The sequence below is a fragment of the Oncorhynchus clarkii genome, chromosome 17 (genome assembly GCF_045791955.1).
Source record: "Oncorhynchus clarkii lewisi isolate Uvic-CL-2024 chromosome 17, UVic_Ocla_1.0, whole genome shotgun sequence".
NCBI lineage: Eukaryota > Metazoa > Chordata > Actinopteri > Salmoniformes > Salmonidae > Oncorhynchus > Oncorhynchus clarkii.
In genome coordinates, this window is record NC_092163.1 from 64,895,723 (window position 1) to 64,914,186 (window position 18,464).

Sequence of the window (18,464 nt, forward strand, 5' to 3'; positions counted from 1 at the left end):
AGGAATGATGGGAGGCTCTCTTTGCAAACCCTAACCCTAGACTGGAAATTCATTATACCTCCAGCCGTAACACCAACCCTAGCTCCAACCCTACACTGGTAATACATTGTATTTACAGCCGTAAGTAATACTAACCTTAACCGTAAAGACGTTGCCGGAGAAGATGGCTGACATTTTACTTGCTCCTAACCGATTGTGATTTTATGTTGTTTTTTTTTTGCATTTGCTTGTAACTTATTTTTTTTACTTATTTCGTACATAGTGATGCTGCTACCGTCTCTTATGACCAAAAATATATTCTGGACATCAGAACAGCAATTACTCACCCGAACTGGCAGAAGCTATGACGTGAATGACATACAGCTTTCCCGGGAACAGTCCCAAATCCCCGTCATTTGCGTGAAGAGACGACGGAGAAAAAGAGGACGGAGGTTGGGCAGACTTCTGAGAATTCGTACGCAATCAAATAAACGACCCTGCCTTCCGTTCTTCTAGCTAACATGCAATCATTGGAAAATAATATTTACGACCTACGAGGAAGATTACACTACCAACGGGACATCAAAAACTGTAATATCTTATGCTTCACAGAGTCATGGCTGAACAACAACATTATCAACATACAGCTTGCTGGTTATATGCTGTATTGGCAGGATAAAATCACGATATGCATCACGATATGCAACTTTTCAGGGAAGGCAGCAACCAATATACACAGTCAGTTAGGAAAGCTAAGGCTAGCTTTTTCAAACAGAAATGTACATCCTGTAGCACTAATTCCAGTGTTTGGTACACTGTAAAGTCCATGGAGAAAAAGAGCACCTCCTCCCAGCTGCCCACTGCACTGAGGCTAGGAAACACTGTGACCCCCGATAAAGCTACGATAATCGATAATTTCAATAAGCATTTTTCTATGGCTGGCCACACTTTCCACCTGGCTACCCCTACCACGGTCAACATCTCTACATCCCCCACAGCAACTTGCCCAAGCCTATTGTTTGAGGAGAGTGCATAATTTTGAACATGAAAAGTTATTAATAAACATATTAGGGGCATTTGAGCAGTCTTAATACAACATTTTTAACAGAAATTAAATGGTTCATTGGATCAGTCTAAAACTTTGCACATACACTGCTGCCATCTAGTGGACACAATCTAAATTGTACATGGGCTGGAATAATACATTATGGCCTTTCTCTTGCATTTCAAAGATGATGGTACAACAAAAATACAAAAGAACGGTTGGTTTTTTCTTTGTATTATGTTTTACCAGATCTATTCTGTTATATTCTCCTACATTCCTTTCACATTTCCAAAAAGTTCAAAGTGTTTCGTTTCAAATGGTACCAATAATATGCATATCCTTGCTTCAGGGCCTGAGGGCCAAACATACCCTCGTAAAACTGACTATCCTACCGATCCTTGACTTTGGCGATGTCATTTACAAAATAGCCTCCAACACAAATTGGATGTAGTCTATCACAGTGCCATCCGTTTTGTCACCAAAGCCCCATATACAACCCATCACCACGACGTGTATGCTCTCGTCGGCTGGCCCTCACTACATATTCATCGCCAAATCCACTGGCTCCAGGTCATCAATAAGTCTTTGCTAGGTAAAGCCCCACCTTATCTCAGCTCACTGGTCACCATAGCAACACCCACCCGTAGCACGCGCTCCACCTCCTTTGGCCGTCTTTCCTTCCAGTTCTCTGCTGCCAAGGACTGGAACGAATTGCAAAGATCACTGAAGCTGGAGTCTTACATCTCCCACTCTAACTTTAAGCATCATCTGTCAGAGCAGCTTACCGATCACTGTACCTGTACACAGCCCATCTGTAAATAGCACACCCAACTACCCCATCCCCATATTGTTTTTTTTGCACCCCATTATCTCTACTTGTGTATCACTCCAGTGTTAATGCTAAATTGTAATTATTTCGCCACTATGGCCTATTTATTGCCGTACCTCCCTAATCTTACTACATTTTCACACACTGTACATATACTTTTTCTATTGTGTTATTGACTGTATGTTTGTTTATCCAATGTGTAACTCTGTGTTGTTGTTTTTTTCGCACTGCTTTGCTTTATCTTGGCCAGGTCGCAGTTGTAAATTAGATCTTGTTCTCAACTGGCCTACCTGGTTAAATAAGGTGAAATCATTTTCTTTAAACTGCCAGGTATGGTAACTGCTTGGACTCCGACTGCAAGGCACTACAGAGGGTAGTGCGTACGACCCTATACATCACTGGGGCCAAGCTTCCTGCCATCCAGGACCCCTATACCAGGCGGTGTCAGAGGAAGGCCCTAAAAATTGTCAAAGACTACAGTCACCCTAGTCATAGACTGTTCTCTCTGCTACTACACGGCAAGCGGTACCGGAGTGCCAAGTCTAGGTCCAAGAGGCTTCTTAACAGCTTCTACCCACAAGCCAAAAGACTCATATAATCATGTCTACCGAGACTATTTGCATTGCCCCCTCTTTTACGCTGCTGTCACTCTCTGTTATTATAGTTATTATAATAACTCTACCTACATGTACATACTACCTCAATTATCTTGACTGTGCCCGCACACATTGACTCTGTACCGGTACCCCCAGTATATAGTCTCGCTATTGTTATTTTACTGCTGCTCTTTAACTACTTGTTACTTTTATTTCTTATTCTTATTTGTGTTTTCTAAACTGTATTGTTGGTTAGGGGCTTGTAAGTAATTATTTCACTCTAAGGTCTGTTGTATTCGGCGTGAGCGACTAACACAATTTGATTAGATATGAAATTATCAATTTATATAAGTGTCATATTGTTTTTACCTCTGCATGGTTGTTGCTACAGTTATTTAAATGTTGTATCTAGCCACCTCCTCCATCCCTTTAAGGGCTCTATTTAATCCACATCGCAGTTCATCTTGACAGCATGATGTACATTTAAAGGCAATGTTCCTGCTTTAGTGGAGGGCAGTGGAGGCTGGTGGGAGGAGCTATAGGAGGATAGGCTCATTGAAATGGCTGGAATGGAATTAATGAAACGGTACCAAACACATGGAAACCACGTTCCATTTATTCCATTCCAGTCATTATTACACAGAGCCCAGATCACAGAGCCGGTGATCTATAAATCTCAAAAATTGAAGTCACCTGCCCTTCAGCAGTCCGATAGTGCGCCCCACAACCGATCTTGTTCTTCCGTGCTGTCAAATTGTTGCACATTTCCTCTGCTGTTCTGGGATTGGCAAAGCCAGTGAGAAACTACGTTTTCAGTGGATAGCCCCGGCAAAAGAGAAGCCATCCGCCTTCACTCTCACCAGCTTCAAGACGCAAGGCTACTCTGCTCTGGCACAGAATGAATGAGTCTTGGGTATACCCTGGCCACTGGCGCAGAATGAATGAGTTGTGCGTAGACCCTGGCCACTTTGAGCATACATTGAGTAGTTGCATACGGACATTGCAGATGAACTGAACATTCAATGAACGGAAATTCCCCCTGTTAACATATACATGTTCACCTACATGTAACCGATGTGAAATGGCTAGCTAGTTAGCGGTGGTGCGCGCTAATAGCGTTTCAATCGGTACTCTGAGACCTGAAGAAGTTGTCAACTGATGAGCCTATCCTCCTGGGAAATTAACGAGCGCGCCTGTTCGTCCTAGATCACTTGTGGCAGGATGCGGCTGAGATATCACTAATTTCCCTCTGGAATGTCCCAAGTAGCAAGGAATCCCAGAGTGGACAGTAGGCTACTTGGACAGATATGGCATGATTGATTATTATAAGTGGTTTTCTGCGTAAGTCATACTTAATTGTAAATCTGTTTTATAAATGAGGCCCCAGCTCTACAGATTGAATAGAGCCCTACATCTGAAAGGGCAATGTTTACACAGTGTCTTTATTTACAATATTCATCCAGTGCCCACACACTTCTAATTCTGAAAAGGGAAAGCATACCTGTGATGGGGGACACCCTGGTACTAGTTGCATGTTTTTATACAGTACCCAAGACCACTCTGAGTTAATTTGACCATTGGAAATCAGGCTACTGCGTAAATACTGCAATACGGGTTTGATTGAATAGAGCAGTAAGTGCGCTGATCCGAGAGAGGCACACAGCGAGCTGATAGTGGGAACAGCCTCAGTATTCATCACACTGTTCATCTCCTCATCTCCCTCCTCACCCACCCATGTGGCTCAGTTGACAGAGCATGGCACTTGCAACACTAGGGTTGTGGGTTCAATTGATCTGGGGGACCAGTACAAAAATGTATACACTCACTACTGTACGGTGCTTTGGATAAGACCTTCTTCTAAATTACTACAATGTAAATGTATTTCCTCCGAGGGTTCTGTCTTAGATAATAATAGAGCATCGCTGTCAGTGATGCCCTTGTCTGCCACAAATGGCTAGTAGCTCATCATACTCTCTCTGAGGAAGCTAGGAACACTTAATCCCAAAAGGTCTGAGTGATATTTAAAATATAATATGGACACATCAGAATAAAAGTAGACCATTCCATTTTTTATAAATATAGAGCTTTAATTTATTAGTCAGCAACAACAATGGAAAGGGAAGAGAAAGTAATTTACACAAGTCATTACAATAACGTCAGCTCTGTCTGTGCATTTAATCTTTTTTCAGAAAGTCTTAACCGAGCAAAACAAAACAAAAACACTCCAGAAGTAAAGACGCATCTTAAAAATCATTTTTTTGTTTTTTTTGCTGTAACACCCTGTTTTCAACTAGAGGAGAGTAGAACTAGAGGAGAGGAATGAATAGTATTTTATAGTGAAGAGTGGAAGGGCGAGCATGTCAATATCTGTAGATACATTACACATAGTAGTTCTCATCCATTCAGTTTTTCTCTGTGCCACTGAGGCTGTCCCTCAGACCTTGGCTGAAGTTGACCATACTGTACACTGGAAGAACAGAACAACTACAACATAGTTTTTTGTTTGTTTTAGAATTACAGTACAAATACATACTCATGCACACAATGAAAAGCCAGCTTCCCAAATATTTTGGTTAGTAAGTGTCACAACATTGTTCAATGCTCTGTTCTGCAAGGGCATGTTTATTTTTGTACATGTAAAGCCAAACTCACCAATAAATGAAAATAGATGGCTCCTAGTCAGAACAAATTGTCTGCTTATTAAACGCGATCTGGGCATCGCACCATCTCAAGCTGAATTGTGCTTTTGTTTTTGTCAACCAAAATAAAACGTATTTGGCCAAAGTGTGCTAGGTTTGGCCCTGGCCAATGTTTTGAATATCTAATACATTCCATAAGATTCAAGTCAATCTTTTAAAGATAAGAGAATAATGCCCTTTGTTCCAAAACCTTGACCCTTCCTTTACTGTCCCTCACACTCAATCCCATTGGATGTTTAGATAAACCAAAGAAAGCCTTAGAATGTTTATTTGATAAGTATCTATGGTGTTTGTTTCTTTTTTACTTGACCATTTTCACAACTTAGTTTACCACAATTGAGCGGCTCAAAGGTACGATTTTAATACTTTTTTTCATCCTTTTGTTAAAATATCTATTTGATTGACCTGGCCATTCAATAACAATCATTGTGTCAACCTTCGCACTCACACAAATATGAATTGCCTTGGAAACATTTGATATATTGATACCTACCCTGATCCTGGCCATGTAGAGCTGTTTTCTTGCATACTGTAGGATACATAGCAACACAGCATTTAGAACAACTGGTTTGCCTGAGACAAAGGCATATACTGTATAGTGAGGAATAACAAATGAAGCCAGAAATAAAAACCATCAACCTATTTAGGGAGCCAATAAAATAGCATGGGTATTCAATATAGTAATTTAGACATCAGGTTCACAGGGATAGCTATCCAATGAGTGGAGGAATTTGTGCATCCTCTGCCATTGAACTTGCCCCCGAATCCCCCCTTCACTAAAACACTTGTAAACATTGGACAATAAATTGTGCCTTCCTGTATTATACTTATGCTAAAATGTTTATTCTATTCTACTGAGATATTTACTTTATGTTCGTATTCTTATTTTTAATATTTTCTTAATGTTGTTTCACTGTCGAGAAGGAACCTGCAAGTAAGCATTTGGTTGGATGGTGTATACCATGTGTATCCCGTACATAAGACAAATAAAACTTGAAACTTAAAGTGAGGAGTCTTTGTCCTTATGCAGTGATGGTGAGGTTACTCTATGTTCAAACAATTCCTGGCGAGCCCTTAATTTGAGTATTGAATTTCTGTCAAAGCAAACAACAGGCAATATAGATATATCTCCATCTACCCCAACCCTCAGTTGATTTCTCTGTTTACAATGACACCTTTCAGTTCACAATGAACAGCCAGTTTACACATTCCAAACAGAGGTGTCAATGTTGAAAGATGGAAAGATGAAGAATTTTGTAATGACAGTAACAACGATAATACAATTAATAACAACAATAACAATAACATTTGCCCAAAAGGTACCTATACACAAAGAGCATTTTTCTATAAGTACAAAGAAATCCACAGAATGATTCTATATACAACTTACAATAAATACTGTGTATCATATACTGTATTGTTCAAAGGGATGTGGGGTGTGTTTGTATGCCTCTTGTTTTTTACCACTTCTGTGTATTTTATTTGTGTTTTTAGATTTCTTTCACCTAGTCACTCTCTTAAGTTGAGTCTTTCCCAGTTTCCAAAGAGTGCCATTGAGGTTTGGGAGAGTTAAGGGACCCCTCATGTCTCCACCTTCTCCTCTCCCTCGCTGTGATGTCGGCGGTTGCGTGGTTTCTTCTGCTCCTTGAGTTCTTTCGTGTCTTTGCCCTTGATGGCTCCCATCATTGAGTCTCCCAGCTGCCAGTAGTCCTCACAGTACTGATTGATGAGGCCCATCTCTGGCTGGCTCAGGATGGTCAGCAGGTCCTTGTACTGACCCGCGCTGGGCGGAGACGGCCCCAGCCCCCCACCCTCCACCGGGAGGTTGTTGACGGCTCGGCTGGACAGGACCACTAGCTGCAGCTTGACCAGCGTGTGTTTGAAGTTCTTCTCTGTGGCCGTGCACTGGTACACCCCGGAGTCTGAGGGCTGGAGAGAACGCAGCAGCAGACCCTGCTCTGTCTTCAGTACCCGCCCGTCAGAGCGCATCTGAGAGAGTGAGAGAGAGAATCTGAAGTCAAATGTATACTGTTTGCTTCTCTCCCCAACCAAGGAGGGCCTACAGCAGCATCTTCTGCACAGATTCTGTCAGACCTGGGCCCTGACAGTAAATCTCAGAAAGACAAAAAATAATAGTGTTCCAAAAAAAAGAACCACAAATACAAATTCCATCTAGCCACCGTTGCCCTAGAGCACACCAAAAAATTATACATACCTCGGCCTAAACATCAGCGCCACAGGTAACTTCCACAAAGAAGGGCCTTCTATGCCATCAAAAGGAACATAAAATTCCACATACCAATTAGGATCTGGCAAAAAATACTTTAATCAATTATGGAACCCATTGCCCTTTATGGTTGTGAGGTCTGGGTCCGCTTACCAACCAAGAATTCAGAAAATGGGACAAACACCAAATTGAGACTGCATGCAGAATTCTTCAAAACTATTCTCAGTGTACAACGTAAAACACCAAATAATGCATGCAAAGCGGAAATAGGCTGATACCCGCTATTAATCAAAATCCAGAAAAGAGATGCTAAATTCTATAACCACCTTAAAGGAAGCGATTCCCAAACCTTCCATAACAAAGCCATCACCTACAGAGAAATTAACCTGGAGAAGAACCCCCTAAGAAAGCTGGTCCTGGGGCTCTATTCACAAACACAAACAGACCCCACAGAGCCCCAGGACAGCAACACAATTAGACCCAACCAAATCATGAGAAAACAAAAATATAATTACTTGACACATTGGAAAGTATTTACAAAAAAAACTGAGCAAACCAGAATTCTATTTGGCCCTAAACAGAGAGTACACAGTGGCAGAATACCTGACCATTAGTGAGTGACCCAAAATTAAGGAAATCTTTGACTATGTACAGACAGTGAGCAGAGCCTTGCCATTGAGAAAGGCTGCCGAAGGCAGACCTGGCTCTCAAGAGAAGACAGGCTATGTGCACACTGCCCACAAAATGAGGTGGAAACTAAGCTGCACTTCCTAACCTGCCAAATGTATGACCATATTAGGGACACATATTTCCCTGATTACACAGACCAACAAAGAATTCAAAAACAAATCCAACTCCCATATCTTGTGGGTGAAATACCACAGTGTGCAATCACAGCAGCAAGATATGTGACCTGTTGCCACAAGAAAAGGGCAACCAGTGAAGAACAAACACCATTGTAAATATATTTTATATTGATGTATTTTTATTTGTACTTTAACTATTTGCACATCATTACAACACTGTATGTCTTTATTATTTTGGAACTTTTGTACGTGTAATGTTTACCGTGAATTTTTTATTGTTTATTATCTATTTCACTTGCTTTAGCAATGTAAACATGTTTCCCATGCCAATAAAGCTCTTAAATTGAATTGAAATTGAGTGAATGAGAAGAAGCGATAGAGACAAGAGAGCGATAGAGCTAGAAAGTGTGTGAGAGAGGGAGAGAGTTATGACTTATGAGAGTTATGAAGAAATAAGGCATGATGTAAAGCCAGGGTAGAAACATCAGAGGAGAGGCTAAGCAGACAGCTAATTTCCTGCTCTTGTTGGCAGAACAGCATCATCACCAACCACCAACTATACCACTATATCAGTGTTATGACTACCTATACATTCTTCGACTAACACAATCCACATTGACCTGCAGTTCAATAAGTGCTATAGTAATTTTATCCATTGTCTCTTGATGTTTACCCTGATACATATTCAAGAGTGTTATTAGCCGCTGACAGCTATTCTACCCAGAATCAGATGTGCTGACAACAGCCCTGCCAACTGAGCCAAGCCAATGGGGATAGGCAGAATCCAACAGAAAAGCCAATAAAACAGAAGTTACACCATAAAACTTTAACATAAGCGTCAGGGTGAGAAACCATGAGCTGGTCTTATGCTGTTTTATGTATGGGCCCATCCTTTGGATAATGGGAAAGTTTGGGCTTTACCATGCCAGGTTGAAGACCAACCACCTGATTGTCATGTCTGGATGGATGTTGTCTCTTTATCACAGTAATACATCAATAGACTGACAACAGTAATACATAAATAGACTGACAACAGTAATACATCAATAGACTGACAACAGTAATACATCAATAGACTGACAACAGTAATACATCAACAGATTTCAGCTATCAGATGAAACATACAGCAGCCTGACAAAGACTCTTCACCATCATTATGTAACAGAATGAGAAGTGCTGTCGACAGAGAGGAACATCACGTCCTTCTAGAGAGATTTACTCCTAAACCTATAAACTCCCTGTCAGAGAGGTGATGTATGGTTCAAGTTAACTTAGTTCATGGTATCCCTTAATATGTCTGAGTATAAAGTTAAATTGTGCAGAAAGTATACCTGTAGATCTCAACAGTGTTTTGGGAAGAATACTAGTTTGAGTGATATTGCTTACCTCTTTACGGCGGTCACTGTTGTCCCTTTGCAGGTGCCACTTGATGGCGGCGTGAGGTGAACGGGCCTGGCACTCCAGGAAGGTGCTGCTGCCCTCCACCCCATACTGCACCATCTCCAGGGTGTTCTTATTAGCTGAGAATGAAAGACACCATGGCAACCATAGATTCAGTATCAAGTCCCACAAAGACCAAAAATCCAAAAGAGCAATGTTTTATTTATATCTATTTGAAGAAAATGCTGGCATGTGGGGCCTCCCGAGATGCGCAGCAGTCTAAGGCACTGCATCACAGTGCTTGAGGCATTCTACAGACCGAGGTTCGATCCCAGGCTGTGTCACAAATGGCCGTGACCGGGAGTCCCATAGGGCGGTGCACAATTGGCCAGCATCATCCAGGATAGGGGAAGGTATGGCCGGGGGGGGCTTTACTTTGCTCATAGCGCTCTAGCGACACCTTGTGGCTGGCCCGGGCGCCTGCAGGCTGACTCAGGTGGTCAGTTGAACGGTGTTTCCTCCGACACAATGGTGCAGCTGGCTTCCGGGTTAAGTGGGGAGGTGTTAAGAAGTGAGGTTTGGCAGGCCATGTTTCGAGGATGCATGACTTGACCTTCACCTCTACTGAGCCCATTGGGGAGTTGCAGAGTTGAGACAAGATCGTAATTGGGTCACAATTGGATATCACAAAATTGGGGAGAATTTTCTACAAATGCTGGCACGTGATGGCATAAATTAAGTCAGTCCTCTCAAAATGAATGAGATTAATTCACCGCCACTGAAAATCTCTAACCCATCCACCCACTAGAACTGGCAAATACTGGTCTTACCATTGGAGTTGAAGCCCCTGCACTGCCGGATGGGATTCCCGTACTTGACGTCCTGCCTTCGGCTGCGTCTAAAGGGGTCAGACCAGTATTCCCGAATAAGAGAAGAGAATAAATTACCAAGCAAATGCAAAGCCATTCAACAATCCACCGAGCCAGTCAAAAATCCATACAACCATAAAACTTTGCATATATTCATTCAACAACCTATAGAGCCATCCAATAACATATAGAGTTAGTCAACAATCTAAAGAGCCATTCAACAACCTATAGAATGAGTGAACAACCAAAAAGCCATTCAAAAACCTATAGAGCCTTTCAACAACCTAAAGAGCCAGTCAACGACCTACTGCAGAAAGCCATTCAACAATCTAAAGAGCCATTCAACAACCTATAGAATGAGTGAACAACCAAAAAGCCATTCAAAAACCTATAGAGCCTTTCAACAACCTAAAGAGCCAGTCAACGACCTACTGCAGAAAGCCATTCAACAACCTAAAGAGCCATTCAACAACCTACAGTAAAGAGGCACTCAACAATTTATACAGCCAGTCAACAATCCATGGAGCCATTCAACAATCTACACAGCTAGTCAACAATTTATAGAGCCAGCTAACAAAGTATAGAGCCAGTCAACAATATATAGAGCCAGTCAAAAATCTATAGAGCCAGTCAAAAAAATATAAAGCCAGTCAACAATGTATAGAGCCAGTCAACAATGTATAGAGCCAGTCAAAACTCTATGGAGCCAGTCAACAGTGTATAGAGCCAGTCAACAATCCATGGAGCCATTCAACAATCTACACAGCTAGTCAACAATTTATAGAGCCAGCTAACAAAGTATAGAGCCAGTCAACAATATATAGAGCCAGTCAAAAATCTATAGAGCCAGTCAAAAAAATATAAAGCCAGTCAACAATGTATAGAGCCAGTCAAAACTCTATGGAGCCAGTCAACAGTGTATAGAGCCAGTCAACAATCTATGGAGCCAGTCAACAATCTATAGAGCCAGTCAACAATCTATGGAGCCAATCAAAAATATATGGAGCCAGTCAAAAATATATGGAGCCAGTCAACAATCTATGGAGCCAATCAAAAATATATGGAGCCAGTCAACAATCTATGGAGCCAGTCAACAATCTATGGAGCCAATCAAAAATATATGGAGCCAGTCAACAATCTATGGAGCCAGTCAACAATCTATTGAGCCAGTCAACAATCTATGGAGCCAATCAACAACCTATAGAGTCAGTCAACATTGTATAGAGCCAGTAAACAATCTACAGAAACAGTCAACAAGATATCCAGCTAGTCATCAATGTATAGAGCCAATCAAAAATGTATAGAGCCAGTCAAAAATGTATAGAGCCAGTCAAAAATGTATAGAGCCAGTCAAAAATCTCTAGAGCCAGTCAACAATGTATAGAGCCAGTCAAAAATCTCTAGAGCCAGTCAACAATGTATAGAGCCAGTCAACAATCTATTGAGCCAGTCAAAAATCTATAGAGCAAGTCAACAATGTATAGAGCCACTCAACAATCTATAGAGCCAGTCAACAATGTATAGAGCCAGCCAACAATCTAAACAGCTAGTCAACAATGTATAAATCCAGTCAACAATGTATAAATCCAGTCAACAATCTATAGAGCCAGTCAACAATCTATAGAGCCAGTCAACACTGTATAAATCCAGTCATCAATCTATAGAGCCAGTCAACAATGTATAGAGCCAGTCAGAAATCTATAGAGCCAGTCAACAATGTATAGAACCAGTCAACAATCTATAGAGCCAGTCAACAATATATAGAGCCAGCCAACAACGTACAGAGCCAGTCATAAATCTATAGAGGCAGTCAACAATGTATAGAGCCAGTCAACAATGTATAGAGGCAGTCAACAATCTATTGAGCCAGTCAAGAATCTAAACAGCTAGTCAACAATGTATAAATCCAGTCAACAATCTATAAAGCCAGTAAAAAATCTATGGAGGCAGTCAACAATGTATAGAGCCAGTCAACAATGTATAGAGCCAGTCAACAATCTATAGAGCCAGTCAACAATGTATAGAGCCAGTCAACAATGTATAGAGCCAGTCAACAATGTATAGAGCCAGTCAGAAATCTATAGAGCCAGTCAACAATGTATAGAGCCAGTCAACAATGTATAGAGGCAGTCAACAATCTATTGAGCCAGTCAAGAATCTAAACAGCTAGTCAACAATGTATAAATCCAGTCAACAATCTATAAAGCCAGTAAAAAATATATGGAGGCAGTCAACAATGTATAGAGCCAGTCAACAATGTATTGAGCCAGTCAACAATTTATAGAGCCAGTCAACAATGTATAGAGCCAGTCAACAATCTATAGAGCCGGTCAACAATGTATAGAGCCATTCAACAATCTGTAGAGCCAGTCAACAACATATCCAGCCAGGAAACAATATTTTGAGCCAGTAAACAATCAATGGATCCAGTCAACAATCTACAGAGAGGGTCAACAATGTATAGAGCCGGTCAACAAGCTATAGAGCCCGTCAACAATGTATAGAGCCAGCCAAAAATGTATTGAACCAGTCAACAATGCATAGAGCCAGTCAACAATCTATAGAGCCAGTCAACAATCTATAGAGCCAGTAAACAATGTAGAGAGCCATTCAACAATCTGTAGAGCCAGTCAACAACATATCCAGCCAGGAACAATATATAGAGCCAGTCAACAATGTATAGAGCAAGTCAACAATCTATACAGTCAGTCAGTAATGTATAGACCCAGTCAACAATCTATAGAGCCAGTCAACAATGTATAGAGCCAGTCAACAATATATAGAGCCAGTCAACAATCTATAGAGCCAGTCAATAATGTATAGAGCCAGTCAACAATATATAGAGCCAGTCAACAATCTATAGAGCCAGTCAATAATGTATAGAGCCAGTCAACAACCTGTAGAGCCAGTCAACAACCTATAGAGCCAGTCAATAATGTATAAAGCCAGTCAACAGTGTATAGAGCCAGTCAACAATGTACAGAGCCAGTCAACAATGTATAGAGCCAGTCAACAATCCATAAAGCCATTCTGAGCAGCTCATGCTGATGCTCACCTCTTTTGCGAGGCGGAGTAGCGGGAGCAGGACCTTCCATCCCAGGCGCAGTAGGGGTCCCGGGCCAGGCAGCAGTCAGCACATGCCTCCCCGTACACGTCACAGCGGTGGAGGGCCAGGTGGGTAACACCAAGCTCAGAAGACACGTAGAGCTGTTGCTGTGAGAGGAGGAAGCCATGGAGGATGTTAGATCACAGCTAGATAAAGTCTGGGAATATCCAGCTAATATCACAGACACAGAGTATCAGTGAACAGAGGATGCAGAGAGGCTTCTATGAAGGCTCTCCATTTTTTCAGTGCAGAGGTTTACAGGGGATAAGAATCCATCAAAGCCATAACAATGTAATGTGATAATATAATTTGCTTATTGGAAGATTTGTGAGCACATTGGGAGAGCTCACCCTTTCTGTATAACAAAGATTTCCATTGTTCTAAGACAATCTTCAGTTTTTACGATCAGCTGTTGTAAAATTGCAACCCTTTCTAAGAATGATGTCATGTCATGTATCCATGGCCAACTATTTTAATCACAGTGAAAGACAAAACTAAAGTTGAATGCATTTTCCATATTTCTCTTTTCATTGTCTAAACCAGACTGCAGGCTTCTATGAATTATGAAGGGACACATTAGTTCCACAGCTGTTTACATGTAGTTCATGGCATTCCTATATAATTTCCCTTCATTTAATTCAGCTCCTTGGCTCTTTATCCCAGGAAAGATATATAGGTCTATTAGGTAAGGTTTTATACAGACATGTTTACCCTTTTGGACGAGATCTTCATTGTTATAATCGGAGTAGGAACCTGAAATGGGAAGACAATGCATTGATCAGTCTTATAAAGTTGTTGAAAATATACATGGTTAAAAGCATAGAGAGAGAGAGAGGGAGAGAGAGAGAGAGAGAGAGAGAGAGAGACACACAGAGAGAGTCAGAGAAAGAGCGAAAGAAAGAGAAAGACAGAGGGAGAAAGAGAGAGAGAGAGGGAGAGAGAAAGAGAGAGAGAGAGAGAGAGAGGGAGAGAGAGAGAGAGAGAGAGAGAGAGAGAGAGAGAGAGAGAGAGAGAGGGAGAGAGAGAGAGAGATGGAGAGAGAGGCAGAGAGAAAGAGAGAGAGAGAGAGAGAGGGAGAGAGAGAGAGAGAGACAGAGAGAGTCAGAGAAAGAGCGAAAGAAAGAGAAAGACAGAGGGAGAAAGAGAGCGACAGGGAGCGACAGAGAGAGAGACAGAGAGAGAAAGAGAGAGAGACAGAGAGCGACAGGGAGTGACAGAGAGAGAGACATAGAGATAGACAGAGAGAGACAGAGAGCGACATGGAGCGACATAGAGAGAGACATAGAGAGAGACATAGAGAGAGACAGAGAGAGACAGAGAGCGACAGGGAGTGACAGAGAGAGAGACATAGAGATAGACAGAGAGAGACAGAGAGCGACATGGAGCGACATAGAGAGAGACATAGAGAGAGACATAGAGAGAGACAGAGAGAGACAGAGAGTGACAGGGTGCGACAGAGAGAGAGACATAGAGATAGACAGAGAGAGACAGAGAGCGACATGGAGAGACAAAGAGGGAGACACAAGAAAGAAAGAGAAAGACAGAGACAGAGAGAGAGACACAGAGAGACATATAGAGAGACAGAGAGAGACAGAGAGCGACATGGAGAGACAAAGAGAGAGAACGAGAAAGAAAGAGAAAGACAGAGACAGAGAGAGAGACACAGAGAGACATAAAGAGAGACATAGAGCGACAGGGAGAGACAGAGACAGAGAGACAGAGAAAGAGAGAGAGACAGAGAGAGGCATAGAGAAAGACAGAGAGACATAGAGAGAGACAGAGAAAGCCAAAGAGAAACAGAGAAAGATAGAAATAGAAAGAGAGAGACAGAGAGAGAAAATGAGAGAGAGAGGATAGAAAAATAAGAAAGACAGTTAGTGCTCACCTTGAACACCTCTACCTCCTCCAGGACCAGTTCTTCAGTCTGCAGGTCGTCTCTGGGCAACACAATCACCTTCTGAACCGTTCCCCTGTCTATGGCCCAAGGAAACACCTGAGACTTGTAACTACTACATACCTGTTGTAACCTAACCTTGTCCCCAGACTATTGTGCATAAACGCCTGGTACATCAATGATTCAATTTTGGTCTTAGTGGGAGTGATCATAGAATTATATGGGAGTGACCATACTGAATATTTGTCATCAATTAATTTTAGCAAACCACACGACTACGAGGCGTGACTCAGTGCTTGTGTTGCGCTAGTGTGATTGGTTGGTAGATTAAGCCGATTAAGCCAATGCCTATGCACTGGGAGTTTATCCCAGTCTTTCTGTATTGGCTAAAGAAGGCCAAGTTTGACACATTGATCCATCAGACTCTTTGCGCATTTGGGCGGAAGTGTCTGGGAAGGAGATTAGTTGTCACCCGACACTACCCTGCCTTGCTGCCAGTTAATCAAACTGCCCTCTCTACATTCCTCTGCTAATGTAAAGGTTAATCCTCACTCATCATTCCATCAGGCCTTAGAACTACACTACAGTACTCTTCACCACTTTCAGACAGATCTCTCTGTGTTCACCTTTTGTCCTACATTTTACACTGACTCTGGGCATAGTGGAGCACGGTGTGCTCGTATAAAAATCCATTAGTCTCCCAGAGACGCAGAGCAGAACAAAAAACACACACAAAGGGGATAATGTGCTGCATGTATGGGCTTCATGCACTAGGGGAGTGATGTCACGTCAGCTTTTAAAAAGTTCAAAGAAAGGAGACAAACAGAAAAATCTCTACCGCTGCAATGTACCGGTGGTGAGATTTGTGTGATGGATTTCCTTACTGTAAGCCCCCTCCTCCTTTCCCTCTCCTCTCACCCCCCTCCCCCCCCCCCCCCCCCCCCCTGCCCTGCCCTGCAGGTAGAGAACCCAAAAGCTTTTACTTAAAGTGAATGATGTGAAGAATGATCCTATTTATTGGTGAAACATCCATTTTGACAAAAAGGCATTCAAAAGCTTTGCTCCTGGGGTTAAATGATAGGGAGAATGACAGCAGGTCCATCTGGCGGGACTGCCTTGGGATTATTTACACGTTTCTCCCTTGTTTTACTAACAAAAGGAAATCTGTTTGGCATCCTTGGACATTGTACAAAGAGTGATGTAGGCCTTCTATATTTCACATGAATATAGACTAGTGAGGACTCACCAGTTCCCAGGAACAGCACTTCATAGTTCCCGTCTACCGCGGCCACCTGGTCCACAGTGATGGTGGTGAACTCGTACTCCACGTTGGTCCGGACCACCAGGGGGCGCTTGTGTATTGGGTACACAGCATTGTACATATTGGGGTGGTTCCGCATGAAGTTGATCACCTCGTCTGGGTAGTCTTTGGTGGACTTCATGTTGGGGGTGAACGTACCACCGGGGCACTGTTGTTGAAAAGGAAACTAGCATTAAAACATTTGCCTCTCACCACAGAAATATCAACAACCACTTACATTTTGGCTATGAAGGCTGATAATATGTGTCCTGCTTGAAAGACAAATGGTTTCTGTTTGATGTCTAAGTGTCTTTTATGCCACCTTGGTTTGGTATTAACACTCAGGGTCATGGGAGGGTGAGGCTCACCGTCCCAGGCCGAGGGTAGGGGATCTTCCCAGTGTAGGCCACCCACTGGTAGTTGGGCCCCTCCTTGTGGGCAAAGGGTCCATTGAAGACCTGGCGGATGTCAGCCATGGAATAGACACAAACTGCTGAGCCCTTGAACACTGAGCTGTATGGAGAGGGGTGAGATTGACAGCTCAGTGGGTTAAACCCAAAAGGGACATAATATGACAATGAAAGTATATTTCAATAATTATTCTTAATATTTTCTAATAAGAGTGTCTGAACAGAAGTTTGGCCACTCACCCTGAGACAGAGAAGACTCCGTAGATAACAGGAGTCTTGGTATCCTGCGTCGGCTGTATGTAAACATCTCCTAAAAGACAGATACACAGAGACAATCAAGTCAGTGCAAAGAGGACAGACTAAAGAAACGTCCTGTTCCACAGCACACTCCTCATCACCGCTAATATTTACAGAGCTCCAGTCACTCATTCAAAAGTTACTCGGTGAAACACCCTTTGCCTTTCACAAAACCTGAACTCCCATCAGAACAGGCAGAACAGCTCTGCTCTTAGGGATCCAAAGGTGTCAAACAGGATGCGCAAATGTACACGTTTCTCCTCTCCTCTTTCAAACTGCAGGTCAGAGGCAAGTCAAGCTTTGTGTTGCTGAAAGAGGTTGTGACCGGATAACAGTCATGCAGTGGCTTGATGGAATTGGAGATAAACTAGAGACGTTGTGTGACCGGACCACAGTCATGCAGTGGCTTGATGGAATTGGAGATAAACTAGCAGTGAGGATGGGGTCAAAGCCAAGATGAAAGGAGAAGATGTGGCTAGCCTCCTCCTCCATGGTTGTACTACTGAATTCCAGTAACTTGCTGTCGGAAACAGGAGGTGTAAGCCCATGGCACATCTCTATAGAGCAACAGGAAATTAACTGAGAGACATCTCCACAGAAAGGACTAGCAGGCCAAGGTGAAGGATTCAGTACTGTATTATACACAATGTAATAAAACACACAAAGAAAAGACCAAGAGCTTCAGAGACAACACCTTTGGAAAGTCACCATTCTATCCATGAGCGTATTCTAAGCCCTTAGAGGAAGACGGAATCATACCTCACAAGCCTCTGGGGGTCCCAGCAAGAACTCTACCTAAGATTTGGGCAGTTTGTCTCTCCCCGCTGGCCTGCTCTCTGACTGGCCCACATTCTCCTCTCAGGAGGCCCATCTACCTCACAGAACAGAATTCAAGAGTAAGTGGCCAGCCTGCCAGTGTGTAGTAGGGGAATGTCCATTGGCCAGAGGATAAAGACACTGCATGTCTACACATACCACGCTGTCAAGAACCTGTGAGAACTCTACAACTTGAATTGAAAGCAGTATA

The 18,464-nt window shown here is 42.4% G+C and overlaps 1 protein-coding gene across 2 annotated transcripts in view; it reads right to left on the reverse strand.

The window, feature by feature from the left end:
- Positions 1 to 4,515: 4,515 nt before the first annotated feature.
- LOC139371274 (semaphorin-3F-like) overlaps positions 4,516 to 18,464 on the reverse strand; it is a 90,262-nt gene continuing 76,313 nt past the window's right edge. Inside the window, exons 11-19 of one of the 2 annotated variants that reach the window (XM_071111556.1) lie at positions 17,381 to 17,450; positions 17,099 to 17,243; positions 16,677 to 16,899; positions 15,422 to 15,510; positions 14,248 to 14,289; positions 13,486 to 13,643; positions 10,392 to 10,459; positions 9,568 to 9,701; positions 4,516 to 7,137 (exon numbers count right to left, since the gene is read on the reverse strand). In XM_071111556.1, coding sequence (XP_070967657.1) covers positions 6,730 to 7,137; positions 9,568 to 9,701; positions 10,392 to 10,459; positions 13,486 to 13,643; positions 14,248 to 14,289; positions 15,422 to 15,510; positions 16,677 to 16,899; positions 17,099 to 17,243; positions 17,381 to 17,450 — 1,337 coding nt within the window. In that variant the 3' untranslated portion in view covers positions 4,516 to 6,729. The remainder of the gene's footprint in view (positions 7,138 to 9,567; positions 9,702 to 10,391; positions 10,460 to 13,485; positions 13,644 to 14,247; positions 14,290 to 15,421; positions 15,511 to 16,676; positions 16,900 to 17,098; positions 17,244 to 17,380; positions 17,451 to 18,464) is intronic. The other variant, XM_071111557.1, reaches the window with a different exon arrangement.